This window comes from Staurois parvus, unplaced genomic scaffold, assembly GCF_062004578.1.
Source record: "Staurois parvus isolate SC_StPar_1 unplaced genomic scaffold, SC_StPar_1.0 ptg002292l, whole genome shotgun sequence".
Lineage (NCBI taxonomy): Eukaryota > Metazoa > Chordata > Amphibia > Anura > Ranidae > Staurois > Staurois parvus.
The window spans coordinates 1-26,168 of record NW_028320088.1 but is presented as its reverse complement, the minus strand read 5'-3'; the positions used below and the strand labels follow the sequence as shown (position 1 = coordinate 26,168).

Below are 26,168 nucleotides of genomic sequence, written 5' to 3'. Positions count from 1 at the left end.
GTGTCAGGGTGTCATTGTTCTAGACACCATAGTGTCAGGGTGTCATTGTTCTGGGACCCCCAAGTGTCAGGGTGTCATTGTTCTAGACCCCCAAGTGTCAGGGTGTCATTGTTCTGGGACCCTCAAGAGTCAGGGTGTCATTGTTCTGGGGTCCCCAAGTGTCAGGGTGTCATTGTTCTGGGACCCCCAGGTGTCAGGGTGTCATTGTTCTGGGACCCCCAAGTGTCAGGGTGTCATTGTTCTGGGGCCCTCAAGTGTCAGGGTGTCATTGTTCTGGACCCCCAGGTGTCAGACTTCCAGGAAATCTTCATTCAAAGAATCCCAGCAGCCCGCAGTGCTGCCTCCGTCTGGGGGGTTGGTTGTGCCGTGTGCTGCCTCAGTCTGGGGGGTTGGTTGTGCCGTGTGCTGCCCCCGTCTGGGGGGTTCGTTGTGCTGTGTGCTGCCCCCGTCTGGGGGGTTCGTTGTGCCGTGTGCTGCCCCCGTCTGGGGGGTTCGTTGTGCCGTGTGCTGCCCCCGTCTGGGGGGTTGGTTGTGCCGTGTGCTGCTCCCGTCTGGGGGGTTCATTGTGCCGTGTGCTGCCCCCGTCTGGGGGGTTCGTTGTGCCGTGTGCTGCCCCCGTATGGGGGGTTCGTTGTGCCGTGTGCTGCCCCCGTATGGGGGGTTGGTTGTGCCGTGTGCTTCCCCCGTCTGGGGGGTTGGTTGTGCCGTGTGCTGCCCCCGTCTGGGGGGTTGGTTGTGCCGTGTGCTGCCCCCGTCTGGGGGGTTGGTTGTGCCGTGTGCTGCCCCCGTCTGGGGGGTTGGTTGTGCCGTGTGCTGCCCCCGTCTGGGGGGTTGGTTGTGCCGTGTGCTGCCCCCGTCTGGGGGGTTGGTTGTGCCGTGTGCTGCCCCCGTCTGGGGGGTTCGTTGTGCCGTGTGCTTCCCCCGTCTGGGGGGTTCGTTGTGCCGTGTGCTGCCCCCGTCTGGGGGGTTCGTTGTGCCGTGTGCTGCCCCCGTCTGGGGGGTTCGTTGTGCCGTGTGCTGTCCCCGTCTGGGGGGTTCGTTGTGCCGTGTGCTGCCCCCGTCTGGGGGGTTCGTTGTGCCGTGTGCTGCCCCCGTCTGGGGGGTTCGTTGTGCCGTGTGCTGCCCCCGTCTGGGGGGTTCGTTGTGCTGCTTTGTAATAAACATCGATTTGTTTCTTTTCCCAGCGAAGAGATCGTTCCTCTGTACACAGCATGTTGGAGCGCTGGGCTGTGATTGGACGCAGTCAATCAGCAGGTCCCGAATGTCAACCATTGGGCGGGATCTGCTGATGATCTCCTGCTAACAACAAATGGTTCCGGGAGCGTCACGCCTGTATTGCACCGTGTGTGATGGATCCTTCGAATTACTCGACATCGGTCTGGGGTTATGTACCATCACCAGAACTACACGGCATCCAAAGTACACGTCATCCGAGCTACACGTCATCCGAGCTACACGGCATCCGAGCTACACGGCATCCGAAGTACACGGCATCCAAAGTACACGTCATCCGAGCTACACGGCATCTGAAGTACACGGCATCCGAAGTACACGTCATCCGTGCTACACGTCATCCGAGCTACACGGCATCTGAAGTACACGTCATCCGAGCTACACGGCATCTGAAGTACACGGCATCCGAAGTACACGTCATCCGAGCTACACGTCATCCGAGCTACACGGCATCTGAAGTACACGGCATCCGAGCTACACGTCATCCGAGCTACACGGCATCCGAAGTACACGGCATCCAAAGTACACGGCATGCGCAGTACGAGGCATCCGAAGTACACGTCATTCGAAGTACACGTCATCCGTAGTACACGTCATCCGAAGTACACGTCATCCGTAGTACACGTCATCCGAAGTACACGTCATCCGTAGTACACATCATCCGAAGTACACGTCATCCGTAGTACACGTCATCCGTAGTACACGCCATCCGAAGTACACGGCATCCGAAGTACACGGCATCCGAAGTACACGACATCCAAAGTACACGGCATCCGAAGTACACGACATCCAAAGTACACGGCATGCGCAGTACAAGGCATCCGAAGTACACGTCATCCGAAGCACACGGCATCCGAAGTACACGTCATCCGAAGTACACGGCATCCGAAGTACACGGCATGCGCAGTACGAGGCATCCGAAGTACACGTCATCCGTAGTACACGTCATCCGTAGTACACGCCATCCAAAGTACACGGCATCCAAAGTACACGGCATGCGCATCTGAAGTACACGTCATTCAAAGTACACGTCATCCGTAGCACACGGCATCCGAAGTACACGTCATCCGAAGTACACGTCATCCGAAGTACACGTCATCCGAAGTACACGTCATCCGAAGTACACGTCATCCGAAGTACACGGCATCCAAAGTACACGGCATCCAAAGTACACGGCATGCGCATCCGAAGTACACGTCATTCAAAGTACACGTCATCCGAAGTACACGCCATCCGAAGTACACGGCATCCGAAGTACACGTCATCCGAAGTACACGTCATCCGAAGTACACGCCATCCAAAGTACACGGCATCCAAAGTACACGGCATCCAAAGTACACGTCATCTGAAGTACACATCATCTGAAGTACACGTCATCCGTAGTACACGTCATCCGAAGTACACGGCATCCGAAGTACACGGCATGCGCAGTACGAGGCATCCGAAGTACACGTCATCCGAAGTACACGTCATCCGTAGTACATGGCATGCGCAGTACACGGCATGCGCAGTACACGGCATCCGAAGTACACGTCATCTGAAGTACACGTCATCCGTAGTACACGTCATCCGAAGTACGAGGCATCCGAAGTACACGTCATCTGAAGTACACGCCATCCAAAGTACACGGCATCCAAGCGCCACAAAGCAAAAACAATCTAGAATTCATGTTTAATATTCAAAGCAAACTCCTCCCCCTCCCCCCCCCCCCCACAGACAGGCAGAACGACAAAATAATTCTTTCAATTCGTTATCTAAGCTGTTTTATTCCTTTTCAGGATTTTAGTTGTTCGTTCATTTCTGAGTCACACATGAAACATATCGAACCGACATTCACACGGGACCTTCAGAAGATGGCCGTATTCTGTTCTATTCTATTCTATTCCACTCCATTCTATTCCACTCCATTCTATTCCACTCCATTCTACTCCACTCCATTCTATTCCACTCCATTCTACTCCACTCCATTCTATTCTACTCCATTCTATTCTACTCCATTCTATTCCACTCCATTCTATTCTACTCCATTCTATTCCACTCCATTCTATTCCACTCCATTCTACTCCACTCCATTCTATTCTATTCCACTCCATTCTATTCTACTCCACTCCATTCTATTCTATTCCACTCCATTCTATTCTACTCCACTCCATTCTATTCTACTCCACTCCATTCTATTCCACTCCATTCTATTCTACTCCACTCCATTCTATTCCATTCCATTATATTCTACTCCACTCCATTCTATTCCATTCCATTCTTTTTCTTTAGTTTTTATTGTATTTTCTTCTTGTTTTCCAATTCGATTCCCATTTTGGCTGAATTTCGTTGTTTCACATCCGTTGCTATGGTAACCTGGATACGTCTGAATTTTTGAATAACAAGAAATGCGACAGAATTTTAATTTGGAACGATCCGCACGTCTACTCCCCCACCCCTCCATGATTTATTTTTCTGAGAACCCCTCTCAGCATTTCCAGCTGCGGCCATCTTGGGTAAGGGCAGATGATTCATGCAGCATTGACTTCCTGGAATCCATCCACCCTTAGCTCAGGCATGCAGGTAGGAGGGTGTGGCTTAGCTGAGAGAGCCCCCCCTGGGCTGTATGACATCATTTGCCTAGGCCAGAAACCAGGAAGTAACTGAAGAAATGTAAAAAAAAACAATATAAACCCCAAAAATCTCCCCCCTTCCTATGTATGTACTAGTAGTCGCAGGATTTAGGGATTGCGCAGCGGCCATCTTGGTTAAGGGCAGATGATTCATGCTGCATCGACTTACTGGTATCCATCCGCCCTTAGCTCAGGCATGCAGGTAGGAGGGTGTGGCTTAGCTGAGAGAGCCCCTCCTGGGCTGTATGACATCATTTGCCTAGGCCAGAAACCAGGAAGTAACTGAAGAAATGTAAAAAATATACTATAAACCCCGTAAATCTCCCCCTTCCTATGTATGCATTAGTAGTCGCAGGATATAGGGATTGCGTGGCGGCCATGTTGGTTGAGGGCGAGATTCCACTTTCAGGAAATGCGATGAAACGTAAAGCTGTTTTTAATCGAATTCGTTTGGATCATTCGGTTGCTTCCATACCCCATTCCAGGCGCGGTTTTGTGGCGATAGCGTTTTCTGTGAGACGCATCAGGTTGAAGCTGACCCGGTCACGTGACCTCCATATACCCGTCCCATATCTCTCTATACACTGCATTGCAGGTAGGAGGCGCTCCTGGACGGGAGGGCAGCCATCTTCTCTGTCTCATAGGACACAATGGGGTCTCTAATGAGGTGAAACACCCACAAGGCCCAGCCTGGGCAGAGACAGGCGAGGTCACATGACAGTACTGGGCGGGTCTTTCAGTCATGTGATCAGTTCTATGTCCCTTTATGAGGATCTGTGGACATCACGTGACCTGGATTGATGGTCAGTGGATGGATGTCACTGGGGGGCCCCATATGGAGTCTCTTCAGGGGCCCCTGAGCTCACTGAATGACTGTAACAGACATAGGAAGGGTGAGGTCAGGAATGGCTGCCCCTCTCATGACTGACTTCCTTTATAACTCCCACAATGCACTATAGAGACACTCAGCTGTTGCTATAGGTGACAGGGAGAGGTTGCTATGGGCAAAACAGCCGGTTCTGCCCGTACACTCTCATGTTGTCCCGACTTCCGGCGCCCATGGATGACTGAACCCGCTGATCAGCCAATCGGGGCTCGCAGCTGCCCGGCTCCTCCCCGCATCTCCCACCCCTCAACAAACATGGCGGAGCCTGCGCTGAAAGGCGATCACCTGACCTCCCCGCGTTTCCGCCGCTCGCCAGTCTCGCTTGGCCGCTATTGGCGGGAGTGGTGACGTCACGCCGGTGGGCGGTGCGCTGCGCTGTCAGTCTAGCGGCTACCCGCTCTGTGATTGGATGGTGGCTGTGGAGCGGGGCGGGCGCTTCCGGCCGGTTGTTGAGCTGTGGATGGTTTCCTGTGTGTGCTGGGAGAGGGCCGGGGCGCCGCGGAACAGAGCGCCTCAGTACCCAGACAGGGGCCCCTCAATTCACATAGGGCCCCTGAATCCGCATAGGGCCTTCAGTCAACGGTTTGGGTTCATTCAGGCAGGATAGGGCCCTAATTCCCCATAGGGCCCCTAACAGACAGCCAGGGGCCCCTTTATACCTCTTTTAGACACGTAGGGGCCCCTTGTACCCCATAGGGCACGAAAAGACACCCTAGGGCCCCTTTATATTCCTTATAGGCACGAAGGGGCCCATTTTTAACCCTTAGGGCCCCTTATTGACAGTCAGGGGCCCCTTTGTACCCCTTGGGGCACTAGAAGACAGCCAAGGGCCTTATACCCTCTAGGGTGCCTATAACCAGGGGCCCCTCCTTACACAGAGGGCCCCAATAGACAACCAGGGGCCCCTTTATATCCTTTAGGGCACTTTAAGACATCTAGAGTAGGAATAGGTAGCCGGGGGCCACTCTTTACCTACAGGGACCCCTTATATCCTCTACGGCACCTAGAGTCGGTGGCCCCTCTTTAATTGTAGGACCAGCCAGGGGCCCCTCCTTACACATAGGCCTTTAATACATAGCTAGGGGCCCCTGAAGGCACATAGGCTCCCCAGTACGAAACCAGGGGCCCCTCTTTTGATATAGGCCCCTAGTAGACAGCCAGGGGCCCCTGAAGCCACATAGATTCCCCAGTACTCAGCCAGGGGCCCCTTCTTCCTTATACACTTGCAGATCCTCAGCTGAGATCTACACCCAGGGGCCCCTTGTATTTCAGGGCCCCCTGATTCTTTGCCCCCCCCCCCGTTGCTTTGCCCTTTCTGCAGAGCCCCAAATATACAGGTTAGGGCCCCATACAACCCCCCCTCATTCTAGATCACCCCCTCCCCCGTTTGAGTCTAGATGTCCCCAAAATCTCCTTCACTCCCATCGCCCAATCAGGATCTTGATTTTTAATAAGTACATAACCCCTCCCCCCCCGTACACAGAGACAGGCCCCCCTCCTCCACCCTCGCCCATCGTATGACAATCCCCGCCCCCCACAGGGTGTAAACGCAGGACGGCGACACCCGGGGCCCCAACATGGAGCAGAAGGCGAAGAGCAAGTTATTCATCTCCACCAGCCTGGACGCCAAGGATGAGCTGGAAGAGGTAACAGAGAGAGGGGCCCTCCACCCCACCCCCTCAGGGGCCACAGAATATGGGGCTGTAAAGGGAACCGGTCACGGGAGGATAATGCCGGCTGACCTCTCGGTGTGGGCGTGCTGGTTCCCCCCCGGCACCATGGAGGATGTCTGGCACCATGGAGGGTGTCTGGCACTCATTGGCAGCAGCCGGTCATATAGGAAGTCCTGAAGCCAGGCAGCCGGTATGTTCAGGAGGCCACCAATGGTGTGGGGGGGGGGGGAATCTCGCTTCTTCTCCCCGGCTGTCATCTCCATCCTGCCTGCAGTCCATGGTAGGATCAGGATGGCAGCCCCGGGGCCTACAACATGTCAGCAGTGCAATCCGTCATGTGTCTGCCCTGACCGGTTCCTCGGGGGTGGGACTTCCTGTCACTGCAGAGTTAAATGTCGTTATGGGGATTCCTCCCATCTTCCCTATGGTGTCATGCTGGGAGTTGTAGTTCTGGACACAGATCATCGAACGCTGTGACTGTTCTGGGCACCGCCTCCCAGTGGGCGGGGCTCACATCTGGCTCCATGGGGTGTATGGTGTTGCTGTTGTGATCGAATTGCAGGAAGTCCTGCGGCTACTGATGATGAAATTCGGCATTAGTGATTGGTACAAACATTGAGGGGGTTCTGGGGTGTCCAGTGAAGTGGAGTGCCCCCCGGGCCCCCCTTCAGTCTGGCACAAGTGTACCGGCTCCTCCCCTTCAGTCTTGCACAGGTGTACCGGCTCCTCCCCTTCAGTCTTGCACACGTGTACCGGCTCCTCCCCTTCAGTCTTGCACAGGTGTGCCGGCTCCTCCCCTGCAGTCTTGCCCAGGTGCGCCGGATCCTCCCTTCCAGTCTTGCCCAGGTGCGCCGGCTCCTCCCCTGCAGTCTTGCCCAGGTGCGCCGGCTCCTCCCCTGCAGTCTTGCCCAGGTGCGCCGGCTCCTCCCCTGCAGTCTTGCCCAAGTGCGCCGGCTCCTCCCCTGCAGTCTTGCCCAAGTGCGCCGGCTCCTCCCCTGCAGTCTTGCACAGGTTTACCGGCTCCTCCCCTGGACTGGAATGGCTTCCCCTGATGTCACTGCACACTGGGAGCTTCTCACAATGTGCATTAGAGGCCGCAGCCAGTCAGAAATCCTACCACTGCTAGCATCAGGGATATTGGTGGGGACTCCGTATTGATGGCCATTGGTGGGGACTCCGTATTGATGGCCATTGGTGGGGACTCCGTATTGATGGCCATTGGTGGGGACTCCGTATTGATGGCCATTGGTGGGGACTCCGTATTGATGGCCATTGGTGGGGACTCCGTATTGATGGCCATTGATGGGGACTCCGTATTGATGGCCATTGGTGGGGACTCCGTATTGATGGCCATTGGTGGGGACTCCGTATTGATGGCCATTGGTGGGGACTCCGTATTGATGGCCATTGGTGGGGACTCCGTATTGATGGCCATTGGTGGGGACGCCATATTGGTGGGGACTCCATATTGATGGCCATTGGTGGGGACGCCGTATTGATGGTCATTGGTGGGGACTCCGTATTGATGGCCGTTGGTGGGGGACTCCGTATTGGTGGCCGTTGGTGGGGGACTCCGTATTGGTGGCCGTTGGTGGGGACTCTGTATTGGTGGCCGTTGGTGGGGACTCTGTATTGGTGGCCGTTGGTGGGGGACTCTGTATTGGTGGCCGTTGGTGGGGGACTCTGTATTGGTGGCCGTTGGTGGGGGACTCTGTATTGGTGGCCGTTGGTGGGGGACTCTGTATTGGTGGCCGTTGGTGGGGGACTCTGTATTGGTGGCCGTTGGTGGGGGACTCTGTATTGGTGGCCGTTGGTGGGGGACTCTGTATTGGTGGCCATTGGTGGGGGACTCTGTATTGGTGGGGACTCTGTATTGATGGCCATTGGTGGGCGGAGGAGGAGTACTGGATAAACAGCTTGGACCAGGCAGGAGGAGTGCGGACCCCACTGGAGCCGGCTGCACCATGGCAGAGATGAGGAAGTAGCAGTGCAGAGGTCGGAGGTCAGGGCAGGCGACACCTGTTACTTGGGTCTATGGGGATCATGTGACGTTTCTGGTCCAATCACCACCTCTGTTATAGGAGTGTCCTTCTATCTGCGTGACAACCTGGACAAGCCACATCTTCACCATACCAGGACGTTGTCAGGATAGATGGCACCTACAGTCCCTGTACAGCAGAGCTCACACTTTATGGGGGAAGCAGCACAAAGAGCCAGTCAGCGGTGCTGCATTTCTCACAGCTAACAAGCCTGCTGATAGAAGGATAAAGCAGAGTGACAGAGAGAGAATGTGATCATTCCGCTGCTTCTCCTTTCATGGTCCAGTCCCAGGTGGGGGGGGGGGGGGGGTTGGTGATCTAACTGCATTGGTTTCCTACTGCAGAGAGAAGAACCGGTCACCAGACTGGCAGAGCTGTGCAAATCTCAGGACTGGATGGACAGAAATACAAATCCTCTGGCAGTAAAGCAGCTTCTCTATAAGGACGGTCTGGGGGTCGCCGGGGGACGCGGGAGGCTGCGGGGGTCGCCGGGTGACGCGGGAGGCTGCGGGGGTCGCCGGGTGACACGGGAGGCTGTGGGGGGGGGGGTGACGCGGGGGGCTCTGGGGTTAGTGGAAACACAGGAGTGAATAGGGATCACTGAGGTCACTGAGATGTTGGGGTGATTGGAGACATTGGGGTCACCTCATTGGACGGGATCATGGGGGTACAGGAGTGATGGTTTTCTCTGATTGGAGACATTGGGGTCACTGGAGTGTACGGGGGGGTGGCCCCTGCAGCAGAGGAATGTTGGGGTCACAGGAGGAGGTGGGTGTGTCCCGGGGTAACCCCAGCAGGTGGCTCGCCCGAGGTGTGGAGAGGTCACATGACCGCTGAGGCGCACATCACTTTGGCCGTTTGGAGCTGATATCGGTCAGCAGAGCTGTCTTCTGATTGGCTGCAGCACTGATGTTCCGGATCCGCCATTGGCCGCCCTCCCGGAAGGTCTCTTGGTATGTCGGTGACGGCCGTGACCGCGTTTCCTTCCCGGAATGTGCCGGAGCCGATGAACGTTCCCTCTGATCCCCCGACACGTCAGGAGGAGATTATGGAGCTCACGTGTCTGGAAACGTGAACTGCACGGGGTCCGTGGAGTGTGAATTAATAAATGACGCAAATTCCAGCGCACTCTCCAATCCTCCCCCATAATTTCCACCTTTGATTCTTAAGCTGACGTTTAATCTGCCTACAATTTGCCTCCCTGGTCCCCCCCTCTCCCCCCCCCCCCCCCGCACCACCCCTCCCCCCATCAACATGATGATATTTATAAAGTCTCTCTCTTTATTCCATACCTTAGTATAGACCCAATGATGTCATCACTTTGTCTCTGTGATTTTCTATGCAATACAGGCAGATCAAGGCTGGTGGGAGGGGCCAGCAGGGTGCCATCAGTACTCAATCCTGATGCAAGCAGTGGGAGGAGTTATGCAAACATCAAATGATGGGTGGCTGTCAGTCAAGAGGAATGGGTGTGTAGACTGAGCTCCATGGAGGGTCTCGGGGCGTAGACTGAGCTCCATGGAGGGTCTCGGGGCGCAGACTGAGCCACATGGAGGGTCTCGGGGCGTAGACTGAGCTCCGTGTTGGTCTCGGGGCGTAGACTGAGCTCCATGGAGGGTCTCGGGGCGCAGACTGAGCTCCCCGGAGGGTCTCAGGGCGTAGACTGAGCTCCGTGTTGGTCTCGGGGCGTAGACTGAGCTCCCCGGAGGGTCTCGGGGCGTAGACTGAGCTCCCCGGAGGGTCTCGGGGCGTAGGCTGAGCTCCCCGGAGGGTCTCGGGGCGTAGGCTGAGCTCCCCGGAGGGTCTCGGGGCGTAGGCTGAGCTCCCCGGAGGGTCTCGGGGCGTAGGCTGAGCTCCCCGGAGGGTCTCGGGGCGTAGGCTGAGCTCCCCGGAGGGTCTCGGGGCGTAGGCTGAGCTCCCCGGAGGGTCTCGGGGCGTAGGCGGAGCTCCCCGGAGGGTCTCGGGGCGTAGGCTGAGCTCCCCGGAGGGTCTCGGGGCGTAGGCTGAGCTCCCCGGAGGGTCTCGGGGCGTAGGCTGAGCTCCCCGGAGGGTCTCGGGGCGTAGGCTGAGCTCCCCGGAGGGTCTCGGGGCGTAGGCTGAGCTCCCCGGAGGGTCTCGGGGCGTAGACTGAGCTCCGTGTTGGTCTCGGGGCGTAGACTGAGCTCCCCGGAGGGTCTCGGGGCGTAGGCTGAGCTCCCCGGAGGGTCTCGGGGCGTAGGCTGAGCTCCCCGGAGGGTCTCGGGGCGTAGGCTGAGCTCCCCGGAGGGTCTCGGGGCGTAGGCTGAGCTCCCCGGAGGGTCTCGGGGCGTAGGCTGAGCTCCCCGGAGGGTCTCGGGGCGTAGGCTGAGCTCCCCGGAGGGTCTCGGGGCGTAGGCTGAGCTCCCCGGAGGGTCTCGGGGCGTAGGCGGAGCTCCCCGGAGGGTCTCGGGGCGTAGGCGGAGCTCCCCGGAGGGTCTCGGGGCGTAGGCGGAGCTCCCCGGAGGGTCTCGGGGCGTAGGCGGAGCTCCCCGGAGGGTCTCGGGGCGTAGGCGGAGCTCCCCGGAGGGTCTCGGGGCGTAGGCGGAGCTCCCCGGAGGGTCTCGGGGCGTAGGCGGAGCTCCCCGGAGGGTCTCGGGGCGTAGGCGGAGCTCCACGGAGGGTCTCGGGGCGTAGGCGGAGCTCCACGGAGGGTCTCGGGGCGTAGGCGGAGCTCCACGGAGGGTCTCGGGGCGTAGGCGGAGCTCCACGGAGGGTCTCGGGGCGTATTCCCAGCTCCGCGTTGGCCTCGGGGACGTATTCCCAGCTCCGCGTTGGCCTCGGGGACGTATTCCCAGCTCCGCGTTGGCCTCGGGGCGTATTCCGAGCTCCGCGTTGGCCTCGGGGCGTATTCCGAGCTCCGCGTTGGCCTCGGGGGCGTATTCCCAGCTCCGCGTTGGCCTCGGGGACGTATTCCCAGCTCCGCGTTGGCCTCGGGGACGTATTCCCAGCTCCGCGTTGGTCTCGGGGACGTATTCCGAGCTCCGCGTTGGCCTCGGGGACGTATTCCCAGCTCCGCGTTGGCCTCGGGGCGGTATTCCCAGCTCCGCGTTGGCCTCGGGGCGTATTCCGAGCTCCGCGTTGGCCTCGGGGCGTATTCCGAGCTCCGCGTTGGCCTCGGGGCGTATTCCCAGCTCCGCGTTGGTCTCGGAGACGTATTCCCAGCTCCGCGTTGGCCTCGGGACGTATTCCGAGCTCCGCGTTGGCCTCGGGGACGTATTCCCAGCTCCGCGTTGGCCTCGGGGCGTATTCCGAGCTCCGCGTTGGCCTCGGGGCGTATTCCGAGCTCCGCGTTGGCCTCGGGGCGTATTCCCAGCTCCATATTCCCCAATCGGTTGATTGGATTTTCTTACCTGTGGAACGTTGTGGCGCCACCTCCCCTCCCCCCCCCTTACAGAATTTGTCGGGATTTCATTTATTTTTAGTCCTTTTCCCGCCGTCGCTCTTTTTTTTTTTTTTTTTTCTTTTTAAATTTGCATTTTTGTTTCATTTGTATCATTTATTCTGGTTGCGTGGAGCGGCGAGGAGACGGCAAATTGCTGTGAAGGTACATTGCGTCGTGGCGCGACGTGCCGCTCTCTCAGTAATGGTGATTTTCCCAGCAGCTGTTACATCCCATTAAGACTCGGCTCTGAAATTGGACGCACTATTCGCCGCCGTTTTCATGTTTGTACTTTTTTTTTTTACATCGACCTGGGTGACCCCCCCCCCCCCCTCTCCCCCTTTTCTCTTTTATCCCATTCGCCGCATTTGGCGAGGAGACCTCGATGGGATAATGGCGGTTTTTTTCCCGGTTAAGCGCGGTCCGCGCCTCAGGCCAGATGAAAACAAACTGATTAATAAAGTAGTTAATCCGCCGCCGTCATTAGCCTTGGGGTTGGACGCGCCGTCCTGGGACCCTCGCCGCTGGTTTTACGAGGTGGATAATTATCACCCTTTTACACCCCGCGTCCGTTCCGCCTCGTCGCTGTGACCCCCGCGTTTAACCCTCCGCTCGCCGACCGCCCCCGAGCGCCTCGCAGTAATACGTTTTTTTCCTGTTTATTTGCGTTCGCGGCGGATTATTTATTCTTTCCGCTCGTCTTTGGCAGGCGGTTGCGGCGTGTAATGAGAACCATCTGTATTGTGTAACCTGTGATTAATTCGCGCCATTGTTAGGCGCCGTGGAGCGAGCCCCGGGGGGAGCCGCTCCGCCATCCCGGAGAAGAGGCGGCGGGTTTCTCTGCGAGAGTTCTTCTTGTCGGGAGCTAAGAATACGCTCTTTGTGTTGTAATCTGCGCGGCGAGATAGCGAGCGCCGGAGCGGGGCGGAAAACGGCTGAGCCGGGGTTTGTATTGTGCAATCCCAGCCAGCCATTGCACGCTTAAAGGAGCACTCCACCCAAGGCTGGGGCATGCCGGGTTATTCTATATCCACTGGCGAGACCCCTCTTAAAGGAGCACTCCACCCAAGGTTGGGGCATGCTGGGTTCTATCTCCACTGGAGAGACCCCCTCTTAAAGGAGCACTCCACCCAAGGCTGGGGCATGCTGGGTTCTTCTATCTCCACTGGAGAGACCCCTCTTAAAGGAGCACTCCACCCAAGGCTGGGGCATGCCGGGTTATTCTATATCCACCAGTGTGACCCCTCTTTAAGGAGCACTCCACCCAAGGCTGGGGCATGCTGGGTTTTCTATCTCCACTGGAGAGACCCCCTCTTAAAGGAGCACTCCACCCAAGGCTGGGGCATGCGGGGTTCTTCTATCTCCACTGGAGAGACCCCTCTTAAAGGAGCACTCCACCCAAGGCTGGGGTATGCGGGGTTCTTCGATCTCCACCGGAGAGACCCCCTCTTAAAGGAGCACTCCACCCAAGGCTGGGGCATGCAGGGTTCTATTACCACCGGAGAGACCCCTATTAAAGGAGCACTCCACCCAAGGCTGGGGCATGCCGGGTTCTTCTATCTCCACCGAAGAGACTCCTCTTTAAGGAGCACTCCACCCAAGGCTGGGGCATGCTGGGTTCTTCTATCTCCACCAGTGTGACCTCTCTTAAAGGAGCACTCCACCCAAGGCTGGGGCATGCCGGGTTCTTCTATCTCTACCGGCGAGACCCCTCTTAAAGGAGCACTCCACCCCGTACTTGGGGTGAGTTAGGTTTCATGCCAGGTTCTCCTGTCTCCTTAGTATGGGGGTGTTGAATTGGAAGTTCATGGAGGTCTCATGTTTGTGCTCTTTCAGCCCTTCTTTATACCGCAGCCCCCGCATACGTCGCAGTCCCCCCCCTTGACGTCGCAGTCCCCCCCCTTGACGTCGCAGTCCCCCCCCTTGACGTCGCAGTCCCCCCCCTTGACGTCGCAGTCCCCCCCCTTGACGTCGCAGTCCCCCCCTTGACGTCGCAGTCCCCCCCTTGATGTCGCAGTCCCCCCCCTTGACGTCGCAGTCCCCCCCCTTGACTTCGCAGTCCCCCCCCTTGACGTCGCAGTCCCCCCCCCTTGACGTCGCAGTCCCCCCCCCTTGACGTCGCAGTCCCCCCCCCTTGACGTCGCAGTCCCCCCCCCTTGACGTCGCAGTCCCCCCCCCCCCTTGACGTCGCAGTCCCCCCCCCCCCTTGACGTCGCAGTCCCCCCCCCCCCTTGACGTCGCAGTCCCCCCCCCCTTGACGTCGCAGTCCCCCCCCCCCTTGACGTCGCAGTCCCCCCCCCCCCCCTTGACGTCGCAGTCCCCCCCCCCTTGACGTCGCAGTCCCCCCCCCCTTGACGTCGCAGTCCCCCCCCCCTTGACGTCGCAGTCCCCCCCCCCCCTTGACGTCGCAGTCCCCCCCCCCCCCCTTGACGTCGCAGTCCCCCCCCCCCCTTGACGTCGCAGTCCCCCCCCCCCTTTACGTCGCAGTCCCCCCCCTTTACGTCGCAGTCCCCCCCCCGACGTCGCAGTCCCCCCCCCCTTGACGTCGCAGTCCCCCCCCCCTTGACGTCGCAGTCCCTCCCCCTTTACGTCGCAGTCCCCCCCCCCCTTTACGCCGCAGTCCCCCCCCCTTAGATTTCACACAGGCAGCTGAAGGTGACAGTAGCAGACAGGACAGGACTGTCCCTCATCCGTGTACGGACCGCGCTTCGCCATTTGATGCCTGTGTTAGTGGAATCCCACCCGACTCACATGGCCAATACAAAGCCAGAGGGGGTGGAGCCATGTATAATGTTTTCAGCCAGTTAACTCTGACCACCAATGACAGTCTGTGCAAGACTGAAGGGGAGGAGCAGGTACACCTGTGCAGTCCTGAAGGGGAGGAGCAGGTACACCTGTGCAGTCCTGAAGGGGAGGAGCAGGTACACCTGTGCAGTCCTGAAGGGGAGGAGCAGGTACACCTGTGCAGTCCTGAAGGGGAGGAGCAGGTACACCTGTGCAGTCCTGAAGGGGAGGAGCAGGTACACCTGTGCAGTCCTGAAGGGGAGGAGCAGGTACACCTGTGCAGTCCTGAAGGGGAGGAGCAGGTACACCTGTGCAGTCCTGAAGGAGAGGAGCAGGTACACCTGTGCAGTCCTGAAGGGGAGGAGCAGGTACACCTGTGCAGTCCTGAAGGGGAGGAGCAGGTACACCTGTGCAGTCCTGAAGGGGAGGAGCAGGTACACCTGTGCAGTCCTGAAGGGGAGGAGCAGGTACACCTGTGCAGTCCTGAAGGGGAGGAGCCGGTACACCTGTGCAGTCCTGAAGGGGAGGGGCCGGTACACCTGTGCAGTCCTGAAAGGGAGGGGCCGGTACACCTGTGCAGTCCTGAAGGGGAGGGGCCGGTACACCTGTGCAAGCCTGAAGGGGAGGGGCCGGTACACCTGTGCAAGCCTGAGGGGAGGGGCCGGTACACCTGTGCAAGCCTGAGGGGAGGGGCCGGTACACCTGTGCAAGCCTGAGGGGAGGGGCCGGTACACCTGTAGAGGAGTGAATGGAAGGCCAGAGTTCGCCTTTAAGAATAATTGCCCCAGTCCAGCAAACGGCGTCACTTGGCGGCGGAGCGGTTGGCGGCGGAGCGGTTGGCGGTGGAGCGGTTGGCGGGTGTTTTTCTCGCGCTCGTCTGGGCTAAAAAAATAGTTGATCCGCGATAATTGAATGTAGGAAATGAGCTCCATATTTCAGAGCCGCGAGTCTTCAGACGATGAAATGGTTGGTATGGCAACACTCGGCGCTCCGCTGTATTTCTTACAATTAGGTCAGCGCGGCCTTCGCTGCACGCGGCTCCTTGCGGGTTCTGACCTAATTTGGCGCCCTTCGTTGTCAGGAAATCTAGAAGGATGAATGCAGCCAAACGCCAACATAAATATGCTGAGCCCTAGTACTACCACCCCCCACCCCCGCTGTGCCGTGTGCTGGCAAGGATAGGCAACAACACTTCACAGCTCTGATGACTCTACACCTCCTTCCAGGTGGTCCCCCACTCTGCCCCCGAAGTCCTACCTCCTTCCAGGTGGTCCCCCACTCTGCCCCCAAAGTCCTACCTCCTTCCAGGTGGTCCCCACACTCTGCCCCCCGAAGTCCTACCTCCTTCCAGGTGGTCCCCCACTCTGCCCCCAAAGTCCTACCTCCTTCCAGGTGGTCCCCCACTCTGCCCCCAAAGTCCTACCTCCTTCCAGGTGTTCCCACACTCTGCCCCCCGAAGTCCTACCTCCTTCCAGGTGGTCCCCCACTCTGCCCCCAAAGTCCTACCTCCTTCCAGGTGGTCCCCCACTCTGCCCCCAAAGTCCTACCTCCTTCCAGGTGTTCCCCCACTCTGCCCCCGAAGTCCTACCTCCTTCATGGTGTTCCCACACTCTGCCCCCAAAGTCCTACCTCCTTCATGGAGGTTCCCAGACTCTGCCCCCCGAAGTCCTACCTCCCTCCTGGTGTTCCCCAAACTCCACCGTCACAGTCCCACCTCCCTCCTGGTGTTCCCCAAACTCCACCGTCACAGTCCCACCTCCCTCCTGGTGTTCCCCAAACTCCACCGTCACAGTCCCACCTCCCTCCTGGTGTTCCCCAAACTCCACCATTACAGTCCCACCTCCCTCCAGGTGTTCCCCAAACTCCACCCACACAGTCCCACCTCCCTCCTGGTGTTCCCCAAACTCCACCATCACAGTCCCACCTCCCTCCTGGTGTTCCCCAAACTCCACCCACACAGTCCCACCTCCCTCCTGGTGTTCCCCAAACTCCACCCACACAGTCCCACCTCCCTCCAGGTGTTCCCCAAACTCCACCCACACAGTCCCACCTCCCTCCAGGTGTTCCCCAAACTCCACCATCACAGTCCCACCTCCCTCCTGGTGTTCCCCAAACTCCACCCACACAATCCCACCTCCCTCTTGGTGTTCCCCAAACTCCACCCACACAGTCCCACCTCCCTCCTGGTGTTCCCCAAACTCCACCCACACAGTTCCACCTCCCTCTTGGTGTTCCCCAAACTCCACCCACACAGTCCCACCTCCCTCCTGGTGTTCCCCAAACTCCACCATCACAGTCCCACCTCCCTCCTGGTGTTCCCCAAACTCCACCCACACAGTCCCACCTCCCTCCTGGTGTTCCCCAAATTCCACCACCACAGTTCCAGCTCCGTACTGTTTTTTTCCCCAGATTCCACCCCCACGGTTCCACCCCTTTCACAGTGTTTCTCAGACACTAACCCTACTGTCCCGTCTGTTTTCTGATGTATTCCAGACTCGTGGAATACATCGGGGCGTTGCCCCGTGTATGGCCATCAGTTGGCTATGGGCCGGTCTGAGCGTTGCCCCGTGTATGGCCATCAGTCGGCTGTGGACCGGTCTGAGCATTGCCCCGTGTATGGCCATCAGTTGGCTGTGGGCTGGTCTCAGCGTGCCCCGTGTATGGGTATCAGTCGGCTGTGGGCCGGTCTGCGCGTTGCCCCGTGTATGGGTATCAATCCGCTGTGGGCCGGTCTGAGCGTTGCCCCGTGTATGGCCATCAGTTGGCTGTGGACCGGTCTTGGCGTTGCCCCGTGTATGGGTATTAGTTGGCTATGGGCCGGTCTGAGCGTTGCCCCATGTATGGCCATCAGTTGGCTGTGGACCGGTCTGAGCGTTGCCCCGTGTATGGCCATCAGTTGGCTATGGGCCGGTCTGAGCGTTGCCCCGTGTATGGCCATCAGTCGGCTGTGGGCCGGTCTGCGCGTTGCCCCGTGTATGGGTATCAGTCGGCTGTGGGCCGGTCTGAGCGTTGCCCCGAGTATGGCCATCAGTCGGCTGTGGGCCGGTCTGAGCGTTGCCCCGTGTATGGCCATCAGTTGGCTGTGGACCGGTCTGAGCGTTGCCCCGTGTATGGCCATCAGTTGGCTGTGGGCCGGTCTGAGCGTTGCCCCGTGTATGGCCATCAGTTGGCTGTGGACCGGTCTGAGCGTTGCCCAGTGTATGGCCATCAGTCGGCTGTGGGCCGGTCTGAGCGTTGCCCCGTGTATGGGTATCAGTTGGCTGTGGGCTGGTCTGAGCGTTGCCCCGTGTATGGCCATCAGTTGGCTGTGGGACGGTCTCAGCGTTGCCCCGTGTATGGCCATTAGTCGTCTGTGGGCCGGTCTGAGCATTGCCCCGTGTATGGGTATCAGTTGGCTGTGGGCCGGTCTGAGCGTTGCCCCGTGTATGGGTATCCGTCGGCTGTGGGCCGGTCTGAGCGTTGCCCCGTGTATGGCCATCAGTTGGCTGTGGGCCGGTCTGAGCGTTGCCCCGTGTATGGCCATCAGTCAGCTTTGGGCCGGTCTGAGCGTTGCCCCGTGTATGGGTATCAGTTGGCTGTGGACCGGTCTGAGCGTTGCCCCGTGTATGGGTATCAGTTGGCTATGGGCCGGTCTGAGCGTTGCCCCGTGTATGGCCATCAGTTGGCTGTGGGCCGGTCTGAGCGTGGCCCCGTGTATGGCCATCAGTTGGCTATGGGCCGGTCTGAGCGTTGCCCCGTGTATGGCCATCAGTTGGCTGTGGGCCGGTCTGAGCGTTGCCCCGTGTATGGCCATCAGTTGGCTGTGGGCCGGTCTGAGCGTTTCCCCGTGTATGGCCATCAGTTGGCTGTGGGCCGGTCTGAGCGTTGCCCCGTGTATGGGTATCAGTTGGCTGTGGGCCGGTCTGAGCGTTGCCCCGTGTATGGGTATCCGTCGGCTGTGGGCCGGTCTGAGCGTTGCCCCGTGTATGGCCATCAGTTGGCTGTGGGCCGGTCTGAGCGTTGCCCCGTGTATGGCCATCAGTTGGCTGTGGGCCGGTCTGAGCGTGGCCCCGTGTATGGCCATCAGTTGGCTATGGGCCGGTCTGAGCGTTGCCCCGTGTATGGCCATCAGTTGGCTGTGGGCCGGTCTCAGCGTGCCCCGTGTATGGGTATCAGTCGGCTGTGGGCCGGTCTGCGCGTTGCCCCGTGTATGGGTATCAGTCGGCTGTGGGCCGGTCTGAGCGTTGCCCCGAGTATGGCCATCAGTCGGCTGTGGGCCGGTCTGAGCGTTGCCCCGTGTATGGCCATCAGTTGGCTGTGGACCGGTCTGAGCGTTGCCCCGTGTATGGCCATCAGTTGGCTGTGGGCCGGTCTCAGCGTTGCCCCGTGTATGGCCATCAGTTGGCTGTGGACCGGTCTGAGCGTTGCCCAGTGTATGGCCATCAGTCGGCTGTGGGCCGGTCTGAGCGTTGCCCCGTGTATGGGTATCAGTTGGCTGTGGGCTGGTCTGAGCGTTGCCCCGTGTATGGCCATCAGTTGGCTGTGGGACGGTCTCAGCGTTGCCCCGTGTATGGCCATTAGTCGTCTGTGGGCCGGTCTGAGCATTGCCCCGTGTATGGGTATCAGTTGGCTGTGGGCCGGTCTGAGCGTTGCCCCGTGTATGGGTATCCGTCGGCTGTGGGCCGGTCTGAGCGTTGCCCCGTGTATGGCCATCAGTTGGCTGTGGGCCGGTCTGAGCGTTGCCCCGTGTATGGCCATCAGTCAGCTTTGGGCCGGTCTGAGCGTTGCCCCGTGTATGGGTATCAGTTGGCTGTGGACCGGTCTGAGCGTTGCCCCGTGTATGGGTATCAGTTGGCTATGGGCCGGTCTGAGCGTTGCCCCGTGTATGGCCATCAGTTGGCTGTGGGCCGGTCTGAGCGTGGCCCCGTGTATGGCCATCAGTTGGCTATGGGCCGGTCTGAGCGTTGCCCCGTGTATGGCCATCAGTTGGCTGTGGGCCGGTCTGAGCGTTGCCCCGTGTATGGCCATCAGTTGGCTGTGGGCCGGTCTGAGCGTTGCCCCGTGTATGGGTATCCGTCGGCTGTGGGCCGGTCTGAGCGTTTCCCCGTGTATGGCCATCAGTTGGCTGTGGGCCGGTCTGAGCGTTGCCCCGTGTATGGCCATCAGTTGGCATTGGGCCGGTCTGAGCGTTGCCCCGTGTATGGGTATCAGTTGGCTGTGGGCCGGTCTGAGCGTTGCCCCGTGTATGGCCATCAGTTGGCTGTGGGCCGGTCTGAGCGTTTCCCCGTGTATGGCCATCAGTTGGCTGTGGGCCGGTCTGAGCGTTGCCCCGTGTATGGGTATCCGTCGGGTGTGGGCCGGTCTGAGCGTTGCCCCGTGTATGGCCATCAGTTGGCTGTGGGCCGGTCTGAGCGTTGCCCCGTGTATGGGTATCCGTCGGGTGTGGGCCGGTCTGAGCGTTGCCCCGTGTATGGCCATCAGTTGGCTGTGGGCCGGTCTGAGCGTTGCCCCGTGTATGGCCATCAGTTGGCTGTGGGCCGGTCATTGAGTTGTCTATCCATCGCTCTCTGTAGCTTCATATCTCCCGGCCAGGAAAGGGTAAACCGGGACTCCGTTCTCCCCATTAGTGAGCGTTCTGTATGCGGCGGGCCCTCGGAACGCCATCAGCGAACCTTTGTACTGGCGGCTCGGGGCCCGGAGGAGCTGTTAGTTTTCCTGAGCTGATGGAACTCAAAGGGAATGTGTAATATTCTGTACTTTCAGCGGCTCCGCCGCGCGCCTCGTCTCCGGAATGCTTTGGTCTCTGCGCCGGATAATTGGGGTCTTTCATGTACTAACCCAAATCTGGGTAACCCTTCACCGCCGGCGCTGGGGGTGGGGCTGCCGGGGGAGCACACAGGAGCTCCCATAATTGCCTTCTCTTCAAGTCCGTCTTCTTTCATTGGAGACTCCGGGGTCACCGCTTGCAGTCAGGGGGGCGGTAATGTGTGCTGAGCCAACGTCACTGGACAGAGCTGAGGAGCCAGACCGAAGCTAAAGGCTGCCATTGGCTGATGCCCAGAAGAGGGGCTGGTTCCGGGGTGGCAGGTCGTGTTCCTCCTGCTGGGGTTCCGGAGCCTTGGCTGTGCCGGGAAACTCTTCCGGAAGGTTCCCTTTATTGAGCCAGTCCTGGTAGTGCATTGGCTCTGAGTGATCACATGACCTGACCCAGTGCCTTCAATGTATTGGTTCTAAGTGACCACATGACCTAACCCAATGGCCCTCACCATATTGGCTTCGACCATGACCATGTTCTCACTTGGTTGGCTCTGATCACATGACCTGACCCAATGCTCTCACTTGGTGGTCACATGACCTCATCCCCTCCCCCCGCTGTCCCTACCTGTGACTGATCCCACCACCCCGCCAACAACTGTCACTAAGTGGGTTGTGATGTGTGTTCTGCGGAGCCGATATTCATCTTCCCTCCGGGGCCCCAGACATGCAGTCTGATCCATGAGGTCTATTAATTGCTGATCCCGGGAGACCAATCTTCCCTCATACAGAGCGCCGGGAAACCTTCTCATTGCGGCTGGCGGGAGAACGAGCCGCGTTACCATCAATCTCCTACAACCGCGCCGGATTCCACGCCTCCCTCTGATTTGCAACTTCCTGCCCTAAAGCCCAACTCCGGCTCCTCCCCTCCAGTCTTGCACAGGTTTACCGGCTCCTCCCCTCCAGCCTTGCACAGGTGTACCGGCTCCTCCCCTCCAGCCTTGCACAGGTGTACCGGCTCCTCCCCTCCAGCCTTGCACAGGTGTACCGGCTCCTCCCCTCCAGTCTTGCACAGGTGTACCGGCTCCTCCCCTCCAGTCTTGCACAGGTGTACCGGCTCCTCCCCTCCAGCCTTGCACAGGTGTACCGGCTCCTCCCCTCCAGCCTTGCACAGGTGTACCGGCTCCTCCCCTCCAGCCTTGCACAGGTGTACCGGCTCCTCCCCTCCAGCCTTGCACAGGTGTACCGGCTCCTCCCCTCCAGCCTTGCACAGGTGTACCGGCTCCTCCCCTTCATTCTTGCACAGGTGTACCGGCTCCTCCCCTTCATTCTTGCACCGGTGTACCGGCTCCTCCCCTTCATTCTTGCACAGGTTTACCGGCTCCTCCCCTTCATTCTTGCACAGGTGTACCGGCTCCTCCCCTTCATTCTTGCACAGGCGTACCGGCTTCTCCCCTGCAGTCTTTCGCAGGTGTACCGGCTCCTCCCCTTCAGTCTTTCGCAGGCGTACCAGCTCCTCCCCTTCAGTCTTGCACAGGCGTACCAGCTCCTCCCCTCCAGTCTTGCGCAGGTGTAGCAGCTCCTCCCCTTCAGTCTTGCACAGGTGTACCGGCTCCTCCCCTTCAGTCTTGCGCAGATGTACCGGCTCCTCCCCTTCTACAAAGTTACAATGTACAGTCTGATCACTGGGGGAGGAGACTGAGGAAATGCCGCCTCCTCCTTCTAAATTGTTCATTTTGATCTGGTGACAAAGCTAAAAAAACAAATCTCAGCTGACTTCTCGCCGAATCTTCATGTTGGGGGTGGAGGGAGGAAGGTGGGTGTGTCTGGCGGACATGGTGGGTGTGTCAGGCGGATATGGTGGGCGGTGTGATGGGCGTGTCGATAGCTGGGCCCTCACTCATCTCTTCTCTCTTTCAGCGTCTGGAGCGATGTGTGGCGCTGGTGACCTCCATGACCAACGGCGTGTCTGAGAGGGAGGCCAATGACGCCCTCAACGCTTACGTAAGTACATTCAGATTGGAGTCCCATTGTGGGAGGGGCAGAGACACAAACTACTGGGGGGAACCTCCCCATTGTGGAGGGGGCAGAGACACAATCTACTGGAGGGAACCTCCCCATTGTGGGAGGGGCAGAGACACAAACTACTGGAGGGAAACCTCCACATTGTGGGAGGGGCAGAGACACATACTACTGGAGGGAAACCTCCCCATTGTGGGAGGGGCAGAGACACATACTACTGGAGGGAAACCTCCACATTGTGGGAGGGGCAGAGACACATACTACTGGAGGGAAACCTCCCCATTGTGGGAGGGGCAGAGACACCAACTACTGGAGGGAAACCTCCCCATTGTGGGAGGGGCAGAGACACCAACTACTGGGGGGAAATCTCCCCATTGTGGGAGGGGCCGAGACACAAACTACTGGAGGGAAACCTCCCCATTGTGGGAGGGGTAGAGACACAAACTACTGGAGGGAAACCTCCCCATTGTGGGAGGGGTAGAGACACAAACTACTGGAGGGAAACCTCCCCATTGTGGGAGGGGCAGAGACACCAACTACTGGAGGGAAACCTCCCCATTGTGGGCGGGGCAGAGACACAAACTACTGGAGGGAAACCTCCCCATTGTGGGAGGGGCAGACACAAACTACTGGAGGGAAACCTCCCTATTGTGGGAGGGGTAGAGACACAAACTACTGGAGGGAAACCTCCCCATTGTGGGAGGGGCAGAGACACCAACTACTGGGGGGAAACCTCCCCATTGTGGGAGGGGCAGAGACACCAACTACTGGGGGGAAACCTCCCCATTGTGGGAGGGGCAGAGACACCAACTACTGGGGGGAAACCTCCCCATTGTGGGAGGGGCAGAGACACAAATTACTGGCGGGAAAGCTCCCTGTTGTGGGCGGGGCAAAGACACTCTACTGGGGGAAATCATCTCATTGTGGGAGGGGCAGAGACACAAACTACTGGGGGGAACCTCCCCATTGTGGAGGGGGCAGAGACACAAACTACTGGAGGGAACCTCCCCATTGTGGGAGGGACAGAGACACAAACTACTGGAAGGAACCTCCCCATTGTGGGAGGGGCAGAGACACATACTACTGGGGGGAACCTCCCCATTGTGGGAGGGGCAGAAACACAAACTACTGGGGGAATCTTCTTTTTGGAGGAGCTTCAGTTTAGCCTTGCCATGTGGCCGCCATCTTGTGCCACCTGCACCCCTCCGCTGCATCCTCAGAACTGCAGAAAGGGGGCGCGAGGTCTGATGTGACGGCTGATGGTCAGAGAGTTAGGAGGGGTCCTGGCTGCCGATGCGGGGGCCTCTCTTCTCTTTTTCTGAGAACTCGGTCTCTTATCTCCTCCAATCTCCTGGAACATTCTGGAATGAGAATGACGATGTGAAATTAGGAGCCGCGGGAGGGGAAGGGGGAGGCACCGCGTACACTCAGCACTCCAAATAAAGATTTGTTCTGGGATTGAAAAGCAATAATTGGGGCAACCATGCAGGTAAGCGTGGTACACATTACTGGTCAGCCAGCCCCTCCTGTGGGGGGCGCTCTTCCGTGTTCTGATCTCCAGCAGAAGAGCCCCCCTGACCTGCACTGCACACGGTCCTGGACTCATCCATTCCTGCCTTTCCTCCAGCTCTGCCCCGGAGCACACGGGGGATGGGGGGGGTTTACTGCCTTTTCATCCATTCACAGTTCTTCCTCGGGGGCGTGCACCTCCTGAATATGTTCCTCCATAGCCCCAAATATGTAAATCCACTCTGAGCATGAAATACCTTCACAAACCCAGATATTACCTTGTGAACGTGGCAATGACATCACTGGGCCTGTGCAGAGAGCTGAGCTGTGGGAGGAACCTGAGAGGCTCCACCCACTAGATAAATCTGCAGGAGTTGGTGGAGACAGGACCAGTCACCTTGCATTAGGAGAGAGCAGTGGGAGGGGGACAGCAGGCTACGCCCACTACAGAAACCTACAGGAGGGGGGAGGAGACTAGCAGTCCCCCTGCATAAGCAGAGAGAGCAGAGCTGTGGGAGGGGCCCTATGGGCTCCACCCACTACAGAAAACTACAGGAGGGGCGGAGACGAGAGCAGTCCCCCTGCAGAAGCAGAAAGAGCAGAGCTGTGGGAGGGGCCCTATAGGCTCCACCCACTACAGGAAACTATAGGAGGGGGAGGAGACAAGCAGTCTCCCTGCAGAAGCAGAGAGAGCAGAGCTGTGGGAGTGGCCCTATAGGCTCCACCCACTACAGAAAACTACAGGAGGGGAGGAGACCAGGGCAGTCCCCCTGCACAAGCAGAGAGAGCAGTGCTGTGGGAGTGGCCCTGTGGGCTCCACCCACAACAGAAAACTACAGGCGGGAAATGAAGAGAAGACCAGTACCCCTGCACAAGAAGAGCAGAGCTGTGGGAGGGGCCCAGCATAGGCTTCACCCACTAGAGGACATTAGAGGGGGGGTGGAGACAAGACCTGTCACCTTGCATGATGCGAGAGAGCATAGCTGTGGGAGGGGCTCAATAGGATAATTACAGGAGGGGGGTTGAGACAAAATTTGAACCCTGCACAAGGTGAGAACGCAGAGCTGTGGGAGGGGCCTTAAAGGCTCCACCCTCTACAGGCTGCTTGCAGAAAAGTACAGGAGTGGGCGGAGACAAGACCAGTCCCCCTGCACAAAGAGAGCAGAGCAGTGGGAGGGGCCGAAAAGGCTCCACCCTCTACAGGCTGCTTGCAGAAAAGCACAGGAGTGGGCGGAGACAAGACCAGTCCCCCTGCACAAAGAGAGCAGAGCAGTGGGAGGGGCCTAAAAGGCTCCACCCTCTACAGGCTGCTTGCAGAAAAGTACAGGAGTGGGCGGAGACAAGACCAGTCCCCCTGCACAAAGAGAGAACAGAGCTGTGGGAGGGGCCTAAAAGGCTCCACCCTCTACAGGCTGCTAGCGGACAAGTACAGGAGTGGGAGGAGACCGGACCAGCCCCCCTGCACAAGAAGAGAGCAGAGCTGTGGGAGGGGCCTAAAAGGCTCCACCCTCTACAGGCTGCTTGCAGACAAGTACAGGAGGGGGCGGAGACAAGAGCAGTCCCCCTGCACAAGGAGAGAGCAGTAGTGAGCTGTCTTTATCCCTGGAAGCTCCTGCACAGAGGCAGCGGATTGGTCACAGGAGGGGGCAGAGACAAGACCAGTCCCCCTGCACAAGGAGAGAGCAGCAGTGAGCGGTCTTTATCCCTGGAAGCTCCTGCACAGAGGCAGCGGATTGGTCACAGGAGGGGGCGGAGACAAGACCAGTCCCCCTGCACAAGGAGAGAGCAGCAGTGAGCGGTCTTCGTCCCTGGAAGCTCCTGCGCAGAGGCAGCGGATTGGTCACAGGAGGGGGCGGAGACAAGACCAGTCCCTCTGCACAAGGAGAGAGCAGCAGTGAGCGGTCTTCGTCCCTGGAAGCTCCTGCGCAGAGGCAGCGGATTGGTCACAGGAGGGGGCGGAGACAAGACCAGTCCCTCTGCACAAGGAGAGAGCAGCAGTGAGCGGTCTTCGTCCCTGGAAGCTCCTGCGCAGAGGCAGCGGATTGGTCAGGCATTGTATATAATTATATTTTCTCCTTTTCCCGTTTCAGGTTTGTAAAGGACCCACCCAGCACGAGGAGGTGTGTCTGGGACTGTTCACCGTGGTGCTGTCGGAGCCGGCCCAGGCCCAGAAGGTGAGTGCTGCACTGCATACAACGCTTCATAATCCAAATCCCGGGAGGTGAAGGTGGGCGTGTCAGGCCAGCAAATTATACCAACATGTTCACATGGATGATGCCT

General features: G+C 58.8%; 1 protein-coding gene across 1 annotated transcript; it reads left to right on the top strand.

Moving 5' to 3' along the window:
• Positions 1-5,129: 5,129 nt before the first annotated feature.
• LOC149431326 (integrator complex subunit 3-like) lies at positions 5,130-26,062 on the top strand (the record flags this gene model as incomplete). Its single annotated transcript, XM_089665660.1, has 3 exons — positions 5,130-6,377; positions 22,278-22,361; positions 25,979-26,062. Coding segments are annotated over exons 1-3 (237 nt in total), but the record flags the coding sequence as incomplete, so codon positions are not given.
• Between the last annotated feature and the right edge of the window lie 106 nt (positions 26,063-26,168).